General features: G+C 44.6%; 1 protein-coding gene across 1 annotated transcript in view; it reads right to left on the minus strand.

Moving 5' to 3' along the window:
• Panx1 (pannexin 1) overlaps positions 1-8637 on the minus strand; it is a 54018-nt gene extending 45381 nt beyond the window's left edge. The window contains exon 1 of the mRNA XM_069989504.1: positions 8221-8637. Coding sequence (XP_069845605.1) covers positions 8221-8401 — 181 coding nt within the window. The 5' untranslated portion in view covers positions 8402-8637. The remainder of the gene's footprint in view (positions 1-8220) is intronic.
• Between the last annotated feature and the right edge of the window lie 5862 nt (positions 8638-14499).

A 14499-nucleotide genomic window follows, 5' to 3' on the forward strand; every position in this document is an offset into this window, starting at 1 on the left:
CACAAGAGGCACAGCTGTGCTTTCTGAGAACGTCCAGAATCTTTATCCCAGAACCTCGAATGTAGAGCAGATATTAACACTTGAAAGAAAGACAGTTTTAAAAAGACATTTTCAGCTGGGACCTGGTGGCTCCTGCCGGTAATCAGCTACTCAGGAGGCTGAGATTTGAGAATCACATTCAAAGCCAGCCTTGGCAGGAAAATCCATGCGTTTCTTATCTCCAATTAACCACCAGAAAACTGGAAGTTGCACTGTGACTCAAGTGGTAGAGTGCTAGCCTTGAGCTGAAGAGCTGAGGGACAGAGCCCAAGCCCAGAGTTCAAGCCCCATGACCGACCAAAAAAAAAAAAAAAAAAAAGACATTTTCAGCCAGGTGCTGATGGCCTATGCCTGTAATCCTAGCTACTCAGGAGGCTGAGATACTCAGATCTCAGCCAGGCCTTCAGAGAGGAAAGTCCAGGAGACTCTTATTAACCAGCAAAAAGCCAGAAGTAAAGTGTGGCTTAAGTAGTAGAGTGCCAGCCTTGAGAACAAAAAGCCAAGCAAGACCTCTAAGCCCTGAGTTCAAGCCCTGATACTAACACACATACGAGAGGGGGGGGAGAGAAATTTAACACTTCCTAATAAATCATGTCTATACTTTTACCTGATTAATTTAAATAGGAAACAAGTTGTTTCAGAATGAAACATGTTTTTTTACATGTTTAGCTTTAAAAAAAAAATTAAAAAGAGATAGTTAAGGTGGATATCTGAGGGGTAGGGAAGGATTTCATAGGCAAAGAATAACAAGTTGAGAGCTGTCAGGCCAAAAGACAATGGCAAACAGCCAGAAGGGAAGGAAAGGTCTCCAAATACTGCCAGGAGCAGCAGTGAGAGCACAGAAACACATCTTGTGAAATCCCAAGGCAAATACAGAACTACAAGCTAAAACCAAGATGTCACTTCAACTGTAAGAATAGCACATTAAACACTAGAAGTGTCAGCAGTGACAGAAACAAACTGGTGTTGAAGGGCCTCTGGAACTTAAAGGAATACACCCCTTTGGAAACCTGGACTTCAGCCTGTACTCTGGAGTGTGACTCCAGAAAAATCATTTTCAATGTGCGGCGAGCTCTGAAGCTGAGGCACCTGTTGTAGAAGAGATATGTAACAGTATTTCCTGGTAACATCACAGTGTTATTTGCCTTTCTCATTTTGTGTTTTTGTTTTGGTTTGTTGGTCAGAGGGATTGAACTCTAGGCCTGGTGCTACCCCTCTTCAGCTCAAGGTGAGCATTCTACCACTTGAGCCACAGTGCTACTTCCAGTTTTCTGGTGGTTAATTGGCGCTAAGAGTCTCAACGACTTTCCTGTCTGGGCTGGCTTTGAACCATGATCCTCAGATCTCAGGCTCCTGAGAAGCTAGGATGACAGGCGTGAGTCACTGGCACCCAGCTGCCTTTCTCATTTTCTTGTGAGAGCACAAATTGAGTTTTCCAACAAAATAGTTTTTCTGCATCATCTGAACTTCCTCACAGGCACATGCAAACACAGAGACGCAGAGTATATATGGCAACAGGAAATTAAATTCATCTGGAAAATGCCCTCTAGTACCACAAACGTCATGCAGTGGTGTCAGGCTTCAGGGCAGTGGTGCTGCACCAGCCTCCAAGCCAGCTGAAGCACCAAGTCTATAAGGGGCCTACTTGTTCTCTCTGCCAGAACATTCACCATCTGCCACACCAACATGAGAGTTTTAGTTTTCTTCAAGTTCCTACATTTATTTCACTTGGTGTGAAGGTGTGCTGTTATGGAACCTATGCCATAAGACTGTAAATACTAGCACACTCTCATAGACCCTCCCAAAAGAATCAACCAACTTCATCAGCAGGCACATACAGAAAAGTAGCCTGAGGATATTCTAAGTGACATGACTAAATTCAACCACAACAGAGTAGATGACTCCAGCCACAGTTACGGGAAGTACAGAAGAGAAACTGTAAGCAAGAATTCTTTTTTTTTTAAATTTTATTTTATTTTATTTGTGAACATACTGTACAGAGGAGTTACAATTACATGGGCAGGATAATGCGTACATTTCTTACCAAGCATTGCAGCCTCCTCACCCTTCACATCCCTTCCCAGCCTCCCCCATCCCCCCCAATCCCAATCCTTCTCCTTCCTCCCCCTTCCCCCCCTGCAAAGCAAGGATTCTTTAAGTGGCAGCCATGGTATCTTCCGTCTGACTCACTGGGACTGGCCGAATGCCTGCCCGAAAAGACAGCACAAGAGCACGGCGGAATTCCTAAGGACCCTATCTGTCTGTGCCCAGAAATGAGGCTATGCTGGTACAAGAAACATCCTAGCAAGAGCCTGGGTTGTTTTTCTCCTGAAGGTATAAGCCAGGCTATGGCACCCAAAAATCAAAGGACTGGACCTATCACAGCCCTAAGTCTAGGGTACCATCAAAACCAAAAATAAACAAAAGAAAAACACCCTAAGAATATGAATTCTATTCAGTGTCTGGTCTACTTAAAGTTTTGTCTTAAGTTGGGCATCAGGGGCTGAGGCTTCAGATGGATGATGGTTAAAAAGAGAAGTCCATGAGACTCCATGTAGAGCTTGTATTCTACAGTAAGTCGTCATCTCGCTCTTTCCTGAACTTCTCTGCACCTCCATAGGAACAGACGTGTTAAGAATACAGGGCCTTCACATCCACAAATCAGCCAACGACAAATGCTGGAGGGGATGTGGAGAAACAGGAACCCTATCACACTGCTGGTGGGAATGTACACTTATACAACCACTTTGGAAAGTAGTCTGGAGGGTCCTTAGAAAGCTAAAGATTGACTTCCTTTACAACCCAGTCATACCACTTCTAGGCATCTACCCTGAACAACAGGAACCAATATACAAGGACACGTGCACCTCCATGTTTATTGCGGCACTGTTCACAATAGCTAGGATATGGAAACAACCCAGATGCCCCACCACAGATGAATGGATCCAAAAATTGTGGTATCTATACACAATGGAATATTATGCAGCCATTAGAAATGACAAAACAATGGCATTTGCAGGGAAATGGATGGAGCTAGAAGGAATCATGTTGAGCGAGGTAAGCCGAGCGAAGAGACAAACGGTACATGGTCTCCCTAAGTGGATGCTAAATCCAAAATGTTAGGTGATATGACAAAACTAACAGGACTTAAGAAAAAAGAACTCCCACTCATCTGGTCGAACCACTACTAAATATCCCCATGCTGCTGATCACATGTATGGTGTATAACATGTTATATGTTACAGACTGTGATAGACAATTTGCTCCAGGAAAGTTAGAATGAACTTGTGACTTTAAATGAGCATCACTATTCCACAATACTGTGAATTTCCAGAAATTATGTAATCACTTAATCACAATCAAAAAAAAAAAAAAAAGAACCTTGGGGAAGGTAGGGAAGGAGGGGATGGTAGGGGGAAAACAATGGAGGGGGTAACAATGTTCAAGAGGAAGTGTACTCATTACCTCACTCATGTAACTGTAACCCTCTGTATAGTATCTTTACAATAAAAAAAAAAAGAATACAGGGCCTTGTGTGGTATAGAGCTGTACTTTCTCCTGCCTTCATGACAGTGAGGATGTGTGATATCTGACCCACAGAGAATGATATCTCTCATCCTCCCACAGTACAGCCTTGCGGGGATCTGAACACAGATTCCTTTTTACCACAAAAGTACTATCTATACCACGCAAGTACTATCTAAGGAAGCAGGGAACCAGTGTCTCACATCTGCAATCCTAGCTACTCTGTGGATGCCGAGAGCTGAGGATCCCAGTCTGAATCCAGCTCAAGCAGGAAAATCCATAAAACTCTTATCTCTAATTAAACATCAAAAACTCAAAATGGAGCTGTGGATACAAGGTACAGTGTGAGCCTTGAGCAAAACAACCTCAGGGGTGATGTACAAGCCCTTAGATCAAGCCCCAGTAACGGATATCCTTTATGACTTTTATCAGAGGCAATCTGTGAGGAAGTCCAGCTGTCCTGACAGAACAGCACTAATTTTTACTAAATGGCATTTAGGAGAAAAACTTCAAGCAACTGGGACCCATACCTGAAATATTTGTTCCCTCAGGGCAGTGTCTGGCCAGAGAGGACCCAGGAGAGTACACTACTGGGTCCCAGCACTTCCTTCACCAAGTTTCTACTGAGCACTTTCCACAGGGAAGATGTGACTAGGGAGAATGATAGGGAACATGAGGGCTGCTGCAAAAGATCCCAGAGCTGCCCTCCACCTTGGTGACCAAGCCAAGCCTAACTTTTGGTCACCTCACTTGTGGGCAGAGCAAGATCTGATGAGGGAGAAAGGCAGGGGTACTCTGCTCTTGGTCCCCATCACTTGTTTGTTTTTAAACTTTTGTTCATCAGGCACTTTACCAGTTGTGCTATATTCCCAGCCCTCCACCACAATCTTTACCAGCCCAGACAGTTCCACACCAGCACCCACCACACAAGGACTTATACTTGTAAGCTACTGAATATATAGGTGAAAGGACCTAAGGCCCTGTGGTGATTTCATTTTATTATTATTTTTTTTGGTCCGGTCGTGGGGCCTGAACTCTGGGCCTGGGTGCTGTCCCTCAGATCTTCAGCTCAAGGCTAGCGCTCTACCACATGAGCTGCAGCGCCACTTCCGGCTTTTTTCTTTTTGCTTATGTGGTGCTGAGGAATTGAACCCAGGGCCTCGGGCATGCAAGGCAAACGCTCTACCACTGAGCCACCTTCCCAGCCCCCTGTGGTGATTTTAATAACAATCAGTCAAATTTATATACATTAGTTCATCAGTCCAAACAGAAAAAAGGAAAATTGACATGTGTGATGATCCATGGTGATTTCCTATGTCTAACTGAATGCATGTACCTCAATGTAAATAGGAAAACAGTAGAAGCACCTGTATCCCCTTGCATACCAACTGCAACTCACACATTTCCATGACATTCAAACTCTGGCATCCCCATGTGTCTCACCTCTCTATTTCATCTCACTCTGCTTTATAACCTTGGAATTTGAATCCAGGGCTCAAATCAAACTTTGTTTTCAACACCTCCAGTTGTTCCTGTGATTCAGAAGAAACCCCTCCTTCTACCCCTTCCCACTACAACTATAGTTTAAACCGCTGATGCTGTCCAGATCCCATGACTCTTAGATTATTAAGGTTGTGTCCAACTTCTCCACTGGACTGTGTTTCCAAGGGGCAGATTCTGTATCTCACACGTGCTATGCTCATCTGGCTCATTAATATGCATCTCAAGACACCAAAATCACACATGTCATCTACTCAACAAATGTTTGTAGAATGGCCATGCAAGATTTCAGCCTCTAGGGATCAATAAAAGATTTAGTATCTTGTATGTGAGGCAAACACATGAATAGGCCATAACAAATGTGCAAAAGATGACCATAATGACTCTCCCCTCTGGAGACTAGGTACTATTATCAGAAGAGGAAGGATGCAGCGCTGTCACACGCTCCATTTAAATTACTCCACCTCCTCTTTGTTGTTATGATTCTCTCTCTTTTTTTGCTGTTGTTGTTGTTTTTCCTGGTCTGAGGACACGCAACTCTATTGCTGAACAAATTTAAATGTTGTATGATAAGATCCCAGGTACAAACTCCATGTATTTACATATATACTTCTGCAGATCCCTCTGGTTTTATCCAAATTTATGTTTTAATGTATCTAAACATGTTGTGTAGGTTGAATAACCTGGCTGGTCTCTCCTGGTCCTAGGCTTCATTTCACATGCCTAGCTTCCTGCTGTGGCACTCCTGAAACACTTCAAAGGTGGGAACTTCCTTGACTATGCTTCATCCAAGTGCCTGCTAAGCTTCACCATCCTGGCCCTTGGAGCACAGCACCTGACTGAGTCACAGACTGCTGAAAGATGCTACCTACTAGCAGTTCCCTTTAGTGTCTGGGTAAGTAGCACAGTCCTGCTGGACAAAGAAGACCATGATTCAAAATACTTCCACACCCTCCTCAGCAGTGCTGGATAAACCTTTTGTTGGATAAACCCACCCTCCAAAAAATACCTTTTGGACAACCCCACAATCTGGACCTATCTAAGGCAATAGTGATGCAGGTGGCTTAGGAATGGACTACAAGTGGGCTTTAGTCCTGGAGAGAGTAATCAACTTTTCTCTCCTAGTCCTCTGCCCCAAATAAGTGTCCACTCTCCAAATGAGGTGCCTTTATTCTTAGGTCCTTGTTGCCTGGCATGGTTCAATATATAGCTGGTACTCAAGAAGTGGTTGCTGAAGCAAGAAATTATCTCTAAGACCCATGCAACTTGGTTTCCCTTTCAGCCGGAGGCCACAACTCCCTGTCATCCATCCAGAAAGCAAAAGGAAATGCATATGACTATGCCTGGCCAAAGACTAGGGAAACTGAAATTACTTTCTGCAGTTAAACCTGACAACTTCCTGCCAAACTCAACCCTGAGTGCTGCAGAACACAAAACTCATCTCATTTTCCTTAATATCTATTCTTCCCAATCTATAACTTTTTAACAAGTTCAACCAGTCTTTCCTTTTTACAGTCTGATTACAACTCAAGGAGTCAAGTGCTTCTTATTACTGCTTGGTTTCTCAGAGATACCCTTTCCTCTCCTTCCTCTCTGCACCATCTGTGCAGATCTCAACTGATGACCTCCACCATGGCATGCACTCTGCCTAGCCATACCATCTCTCTTCCTTCACATCTTGATTCTGCAAACCACCATCCAACTTTTTTTTTTGGGGTCGGTCATGGGGCTTGAACTCTGGGCTTGGACGCTGTCCCTGAGCTCTTCAGCTCAAGGCTAGCACTCTACCACTTGAGCCACAGCACCACTTCCGGGTTCCTAGTGGTTTAATGGAATTAGAGAGTCTCACGGACTTTCCTGCCCAGGCTGGCTTTGAACTGTGATCCTCAGATCTCAGCCTCCTGAGTAGCTAGGATTACAGGCGTGAGTCACCAGCGCCCAGCCTTATCCAACTTATTTCTAAATGCTGTTAACAACCAGTCTGTCCTCTACTCAATCAATCACTATGCACTCCTGGGACTGTCCATCTAGTCTGTTGTAATCTGATGCAGGCCCACATTTGCTTCAGGATCCCAGAAACCCTTGGCTAGGACACTCCCTGTGTCTTCCCTTCTGGGAACAAGGAACATTCTCTGCCATATCAAACTCTCAGCAAATGACCTTTCTCTGACTATCAAAACTCCACCCAATCCTCTGTCCTAAGCCACACACTTTCCCCACACCATCTTCCTATTAATTCATTCACTCTCCTGTACTGAAAGTCAGGACATCTGTTACACAGAACCAGCCACTGAGCCCCATGATCTTGCCCAATCCACCTAACTTTTAATTTCACAAACCTGTGTGTGCATGCCAGTACTGGGTCTTGAACTCACGGGCTGGACGCTGTCCCTAAGCTTACTCGCTCAAGGCTGAAGGGCGCTCTACCACTGGAGATACAGCTCTATTTCCAGACTGTGGTGCTTAAATGGAGATCAGATCTCACAGACTTTCCTACCTGAGCTGATCTCAGCCTCCTGGGTAGCTAGGATGAAGGTATGAATCATAGGCTCTCAGAAATGGGAATTTACATGAAGAGGATTTTTAAGTCTGGGAGGCTAAATCTCAGACTTACATCTCCCAGAAATGGGAATGTATGTGAAGAGGTTTGTATATCTCTATTCTGTTTAAGTAGAGGATCTAATACCCAACAAGTGGAGTCTTTCCCATCACTCACAATCCTTGAGAACTAAAGTCAATATCGATAGGATGTAAAATAGCAACAGGAGAACATACTTCTTAAGGAGCGCTTTCTTCACATCCTCCACTCGGCCACCCCAACTTTTCTGGCACCGACACTGGTAGGGAGGGGACGGAGGGGAACTTGGCGCAAGGAAGCCATTCAAGTGATTGGGGTAGGACCTGTGACAGTGTGATCAGTGGGGCCCAGAGCACAAAAGGGCTGAGTAACAGGGCAGTAGGGTCGAAGGGGACACAAGATGCTGTGGACAAAGGCTTCAGCCCATAAACAAATGGGCCACCTTCCTTCCCCGCCTTCCAGCACACTGCGGTTCCGAGTGCGGCGGGGGGCGTGCCCCAGCACAACCGCATCTCACCGGCCTCGAGGGCTGCAAACCCGGCCCGGCCCGGCCCGGCCGCCCGCGCCCTGCGCCTCACCGATGGAGATCTCCTGCGCGAAGGCCAGCGAGATGAGCAGCAGGGGCAGCCCCACCGCGATGCAGGTGACCATCTTGTCCACCGCCAACTCCAGGCGGAGCCCCTTGAACTTGGGCTCCGTGGGCTCCTTCAGCAGGAAATCTGAGAAGACGTACTCCGTGGCCAGGTGGGCGATGGCCATGGCGATTGCGCTCCGGGGCTGGCCAGGGCAGGCCCGCTAGCACGGGCTGTGCCTCCGCCGCGTCACGGGCCCCGCGCGCGGCCGTCGCTCTCGCTCGCTCCGCTCCTCAGCCGCCCGCGCATCCCGCGGCCCTTTGTCTCGGCATCCGGTGAGCCCGGCAGCCGCGCGGGCTGGGCCGGGACCTGGCGGCGGGCAGAGCTGGGCGGGGACGATGCCCGCCCCGCGCGCTCCGCGGACCGGCCTTTGGGCTGCTCTGCACGCGGGCAGGCGCGAAAAGCCCCCCGAGAGCAGGGCGCGGCCCCGGGTCCCCGCGAGCGGCCCCCAGCTCCGCCGGTGCCCCGAGCCGCGAAGTGCTCTTCCGGCACCACCGCGGGAAACCGGGGCTCAGGGCGCGGAGCTTCCGGAAGCGCGCGGACGGCCCGCGGGGTGGGCGCGGCTGCCGAGACCCCGCGCCCGCCCCGCAAGAGGGGCGTTCCCGAAGAGTCTCCTCCCCCCCTCGTCCCTCCCCCCCCCCCCCCCCCCCCCCCGCGTCTGCAACTCTTCCCCACACCGGGATCTTCCGTCTCCCCGCTGCGAGCCGCGCCGCCAGGGTGCGCGGGGCTGCCGTGCGCGCCTCCTCGCTGCCCGGCGCGCGGTGCTCCGCGGGGACCCTAGCGCCCCGGGCACCTGCCGACTGCGGGGCGCAGCCTCCACCCAGCCCAACGCTGAGAAAGCCGTGCAGAGGAAGGAAGGTAGTTTCTTAAAAGCTTCGAGGAACAGTCAGTGCCGTACTGTGAAAGCGGTGGGGGAAGAGGCAGAAAGGGCGGTACTGTGGCTTTAGGGTAGAAATAAGTGGCACCAGCTGAGCCACAGGTGTACCTCTGAGAGCTCCCAGGGGTGCCACAGGCCTTGGGACCTGCTGGAGAAAGATCAGCTTTGGCTAATCCACATAAAGAACGCACGCAGACAGGCAAACCAAGTGTTGGTGTGTTTGTATAGTTTGTGTCCCAAGTAATGAATATAATAAAATCTGGGGCTGAAAAAAAGGAAGTAACAGCATTCATGTTTGTGATTATTTTAAAAGAAAAAAAGTAAATTTTTATGGTCTAAATTGAAGACTTTCAAAGCTATCTAAAGCTGAGAATCACTGTCTATAATCCTAGCTACTCTGGCAGCTGAGATTAGAGGATTGCCTTGCAACACCAGCCAGATTCTTATCTGCAATTATCCAGCAAGAGTGGAGCTGTTGCACACTAGTAGCTTTAGGCTTGAGGAAAATAGCTCAGGAACAGCACTAAGATCCTGAGTTCAAGCTTGCACACGCGTGAAAAAGAAAAAGTGGCATCTAAGGGATAATAAAAGTGCTATCTTTCCAACTGCAAGAACTAAACTAAGCCACCTGACACAGACTGATGTTCTTTCAGAGGGAACAAAGACAAAAGTCAGCCTTCACTCCTGAATTTGCCACATATTTACTGTGCGACCAGGGATAGGTCACTAACAATCTCAACACCTCAGTTTTTTCCATTACTGAATAGGGATAATACCCTCTACATCAAAGAGCTAGATAGGATATATAGATAGATTTATAATGTCTGCTGAAACACAGACATTTAATCTTTCATAGCTATCATGAACAACCTCAGGAATTTTATACATCAAGTGAAAGTGTAGCTAACATTGCTTCTTTTAAGAAAAATAGATGAATTTTTAGATCTTATTTTAGTTTTCATTTTAGATCACTTTTAGACTTACAGAAAAAGTAAGCCAATGGTTCAGAGTTCCTGGATACCCCACTCACACCCATGTACTTTTATTACTGCTATCCTACAAAATGTATTGTGACAATTAGCAAACTGTTATTAATACTTTAAAGAAGGGTTTTGGTTGATTCACATTTCTTTTACATATTCATATATGCATATTCTTCTGCTCCAGGATCCCAAGTAGGATGGTATGATATGTTTAGTTATCAGTCTTGGCCATAACAACTTCTCAGACTTTGCTTTTGATGATAACATCGCTTTTTATAATGAGAAGGTGCATTTCATAATTGTAAGATACATTTAGGGATTAAATTACACACTCTCCTCTCAAGTCTGCCCTTCCCTTAACCATTGCCACAGTGTCATTTGTTAGGAGGAGGTCACAGCTTCTCCCATAATTCTAGTTTGTTTGTTTAAGGTACTTGGCATTTGAATATAATAACATTTTCAAAACAAAGGAGGAGGCAACAATGCTTGATAAGAAATGTACTCATTACCTTGCCCATGTAATTGTAACCCCTCTGTATGGTATTTTCACAATAAAAATAATTTTTTCAACCAAATAAAGTCAAAATAGTAATGATGGGATGTATTTGCTGAGCAACTGGTATGTAATTTTGCTATCATTTTGCTACAGATGCATAAGTGAGCCAAGCTTGGGTCATTGCTTTATGGACCTTATATATTCCAGGCAGAGGCAGACAAAAGTCAAACTAATAAACATAGAATTGTTTTTTCGTAAGATAAGTGCTACAAAGGAAATCAGTAGAGATGGGAGATAATAGAAGAGACTCATTTGAGAGAAGGTAATCTAAGGAGCTCATAAAGTAGTATGGAATCTGGATGTTGAAGAGGGTGAAGGGGAAGGGCAAGGAGCATGTACAAAGGCTTTCAGACAAGAAAGATCTACAAAGATATAGGAACTGATAAAAGCTCAAGCAGAAGAGAATCCAAGAAATTAGACAAAGCATTGGCCAAGTTAGACTGGGTCTTATAGCCAAGGTAAAAACTCTAGGGGCTATTAAAAGTTTGTGGAAATACATTAACGCGTTTAACTAGAAAAAGTGATATGGTCATATTTGGAAGAATACTACAGGGATGTGTGGAAAGGGCAGGCATGACAGAGGAATGCAGAAGGCCAGAAGACTACTGCAGGGCACTCTTTCGAGCAGATGAGACCTGTAGGGTTAGAGAAATGTGTTGCCGACTTAATTAGCTTACATTTCTGACTCAATTAGCATAAATATGTGTTTCAAAGCTTTGCAGATGGGTGAAATTAACTATGGAGAGAGAGGGCTGAAACACTTGGCAGCGCACGTCTATTCTCTTATGGTTTTGGACTCTGAAGTCTGAAATTAGTTTCAGAGTGTTAGCAGTATCAAACTCTTCTGGATAATACTCAAGAAGGGAATCTCCATTCCCGGTCTTTTCTGCTTTCTCAAGCTGTGTGTTCCTTGTGGCCTCTTCCCCTATCTTGCTTCTGCCTCTTCTTCTGTAGTCAAATTTCCATCTGCCTCTCTTTCATAAGGACACTTGTGATTAAATTTAAGACCAAGCTGAATAATCCAAGATAAATTCTCCATCACCAGATCCTTAACATAATCATACCCACAATGTCTCTTTTACAATATAAGATAATGCACAGGCTCAGGGATTCAGATATAGAATCGTTGGGAACATTCTTCAGCTAACTATTGAAAAGTAATGAAAAGGGCCGCATATCAAATTTTGACAAATGCTAACATTGAAGTCAGAGGAGAGTGCTTAGCAAAAAGTATTGCAAAGAATCAAATTAAGGAAGAAGGAAGGAAGGCTGACAGGAAATATCATGCTGCAGAGCCAGGGGGCCAGAAGAGTTGTCCAGAGGAAGGCACTAACGCTTGTTGCTGAGAAGTTGGGTAAGGGAAGGCTAGAGAAGCCACTGAAAAGAGCATATGATGGTTGGTCATCTTGACAACAGAAGTTGTGATGTGGGGCCTGGGCATGCCTACTAGGAGTCAGTGGCCTGGGTTGAGAAATGTCTGAGGCTTTCCTCATGATATGCAGAACAGGTGGAACAGGCCGTAGTGTGTAGACAACCCTTTCTGCTATCAATGGAGGAAAGACACTGTTTCAGAGATATGGAGATAAGGCAGACAGCTCTTGCTTTGCTGTCCATTCTTAACAAGCAACACAGCTGATGATTTCATAGAATAATGCAAAAGGAAAAACTGATAGTGGAGAAAATCAATGAACCCCAAGATAGGGACACAAGAGGTTTTATCTTTGTCACTGTTGCTGTTAATGTACTACATGGGGGTTTTTGTTTCTTTTGTATGTTCGTCCCCCATGGTATAACCCCTGTTTTCACTGTATTTTGATTCCGGTGTCCTGCATCTTGTATATACATTTTTCTAATTTGGGGAGGGAAAGAGAAATAACATGCTGAAACAATGATACAGGTTGACCCATTGTAACAATGAGATATACAAGACACTATGTTGAAAATGAATTTTGCAACTGGGGGAGGGAGGAGTTGGAGAGGTGGGGAGGGAAGGAATGGTAGGGGAAAACAAAGGAGGGGGTAACAATGCTTGATAAGAAATGCACTTATGGGCTGGGAAGGTGGCTCAGTGGTAGAGCGTTTGCCTTGCATGCTCAAGGCCCTGGGTTCGATTCCTCAGCACCACATAAGCAAAGAATAAAAAGCTGGAAGTGGCACTGTGGCTCAAGTGGTAGAGCGCTAGCCTGGAGCTGAAGAGCTGAGGGACAGCGCCCAGGCCCAGAGTTCAGGCCCCATGACCGGACCCCCCCAAAAAAAAGAAAGAAATGCACTTATTACCTTACTCACGTAACTGTAATCCCTCTGTACAGTATCTTTACAATAAAAAGAAATGTACTCATAAAAAATAAAGTAAGATTAATCTGTAAAAAAAAAAAAAAAAGAAAGAAAATTAAGTCTGAGAAAGTCGGAAGAGATGAGTTCTAGGCCCAAGAGGAGAGACTGGAGTAAATAAAGAGAAGGCTGATTCATCCCAGTGAGTTGGAGATTGAAGGGAATGGTCTGAGAAGATAAGTTTGGAGAGTTGTGATTTGGGGAGATGTGTAACTGCCATAGTATGGTGACTAAATACTTGAAGGACAATTCTCTTCTTACTACTCCTCCCCTCCCCTTCTTCTTGTTTAATGATAGGTAATTTTGAGAAAGAAAAAAACCACTAAGAGAATGCAGTCATAATATTGAATACATATTCTATAAAGCTAGGAAAATTGAGGGAATATGTGGGGTTGGGAGGGATGGGGAGAATGATGGAAGGGGTGATAATTATCAAGATGCATTGACTCAAACTGACATATTGAATGGTAATCCCTTTGTGCAACTACTTAAAGATAATAAAAATAACATTTAAAAATATTCATGACAATTTTTTAAACCATGCAAATAGCCATCTTATAATATGTGAAACTTTATTAAAAAGAGATCTGATGCAGTGAAACTACTTTATTTGTTTGTTTGCATTAAAAAAATAAACTAAATGAAAAAGAAAAAAACTTACAACTAAATACTTTGTTGTCTTACTAAAAGTGAGTAATAAATAAGGCATTTACTATAATTATTATTATGCAATGACAGCCTACACATGAATGAACAACATAGAACACATCCTACAACATCACATTGTCAGTGGTTAGCAGGACGGAATTTAAAATCTTTTGAGTACCCTGTTTGATCCAACACCCAGTTACAAACAAAACTAGTAGTATTTGTTTCTATCAATACCCATTTCCCCTCATTAAGAAGATGAAAAGTATGGAAGATCCCTCCACCACAGTACATACTAGGTCTGACTTACTCACTTGGACATTCAAATGATCCACTATTAGCTATTAGCTATTAGCTAAAGCTAATATCACACTCATCTGGCATCAGCAGCCTAAGCAACTTCCCTGAGCTGAAGGCAGTTCTCAAGCCTAATGATAAACAATGTTGCTTTTATCAGTCTATACTAAAGTCTACATGCCTACAAAGAGAGTACATTGCCTCCTGGTGGGTTGTGTTTAGTTGTTCTGTAATTTTCTTTCATATGCAAAGCTTAGAAACTGCAATGCTTATCTGGATGTAATGGTTTAAAAAAATATATCGCTGAGCCTCTTTTTCTAGCCTATACTTTCCTTTTCCTTTTCCTTTTTCCCTTCCAGAGCTATGTCTTTCTCACAAGCATGAACTTAGGATTTTGAAAGATCTCTTCTCCTTCCAACCAGTCAGCTGTATAGATAGGTTTCTCCTTCTGTTCCTCACATTAAAAGACTTATTATTTTGTAGGTAATGGAGACCTAGAAAGATGCGCCCTAATTCAATGAAAATTCAGACTC

This window comes from Dipodomys merriami, unplaced genomic scaffold (genome assembly GCF_024711535.1).
Source record: "Dipodomys merriami isolate MVZ:Mamm:240054 unplaced genomic scaffold, mDipMer1.0.p SCAF_38, whole genome shotgun sequence".
In the NCBI taxonomy this organism is placed as follows: domain Eukaryota; kingdom Metazoa; phylum Chordata; class Mammalia; order Rodentia; family Heteromyidae; genus Dipodomys; species Dipodomys merriami.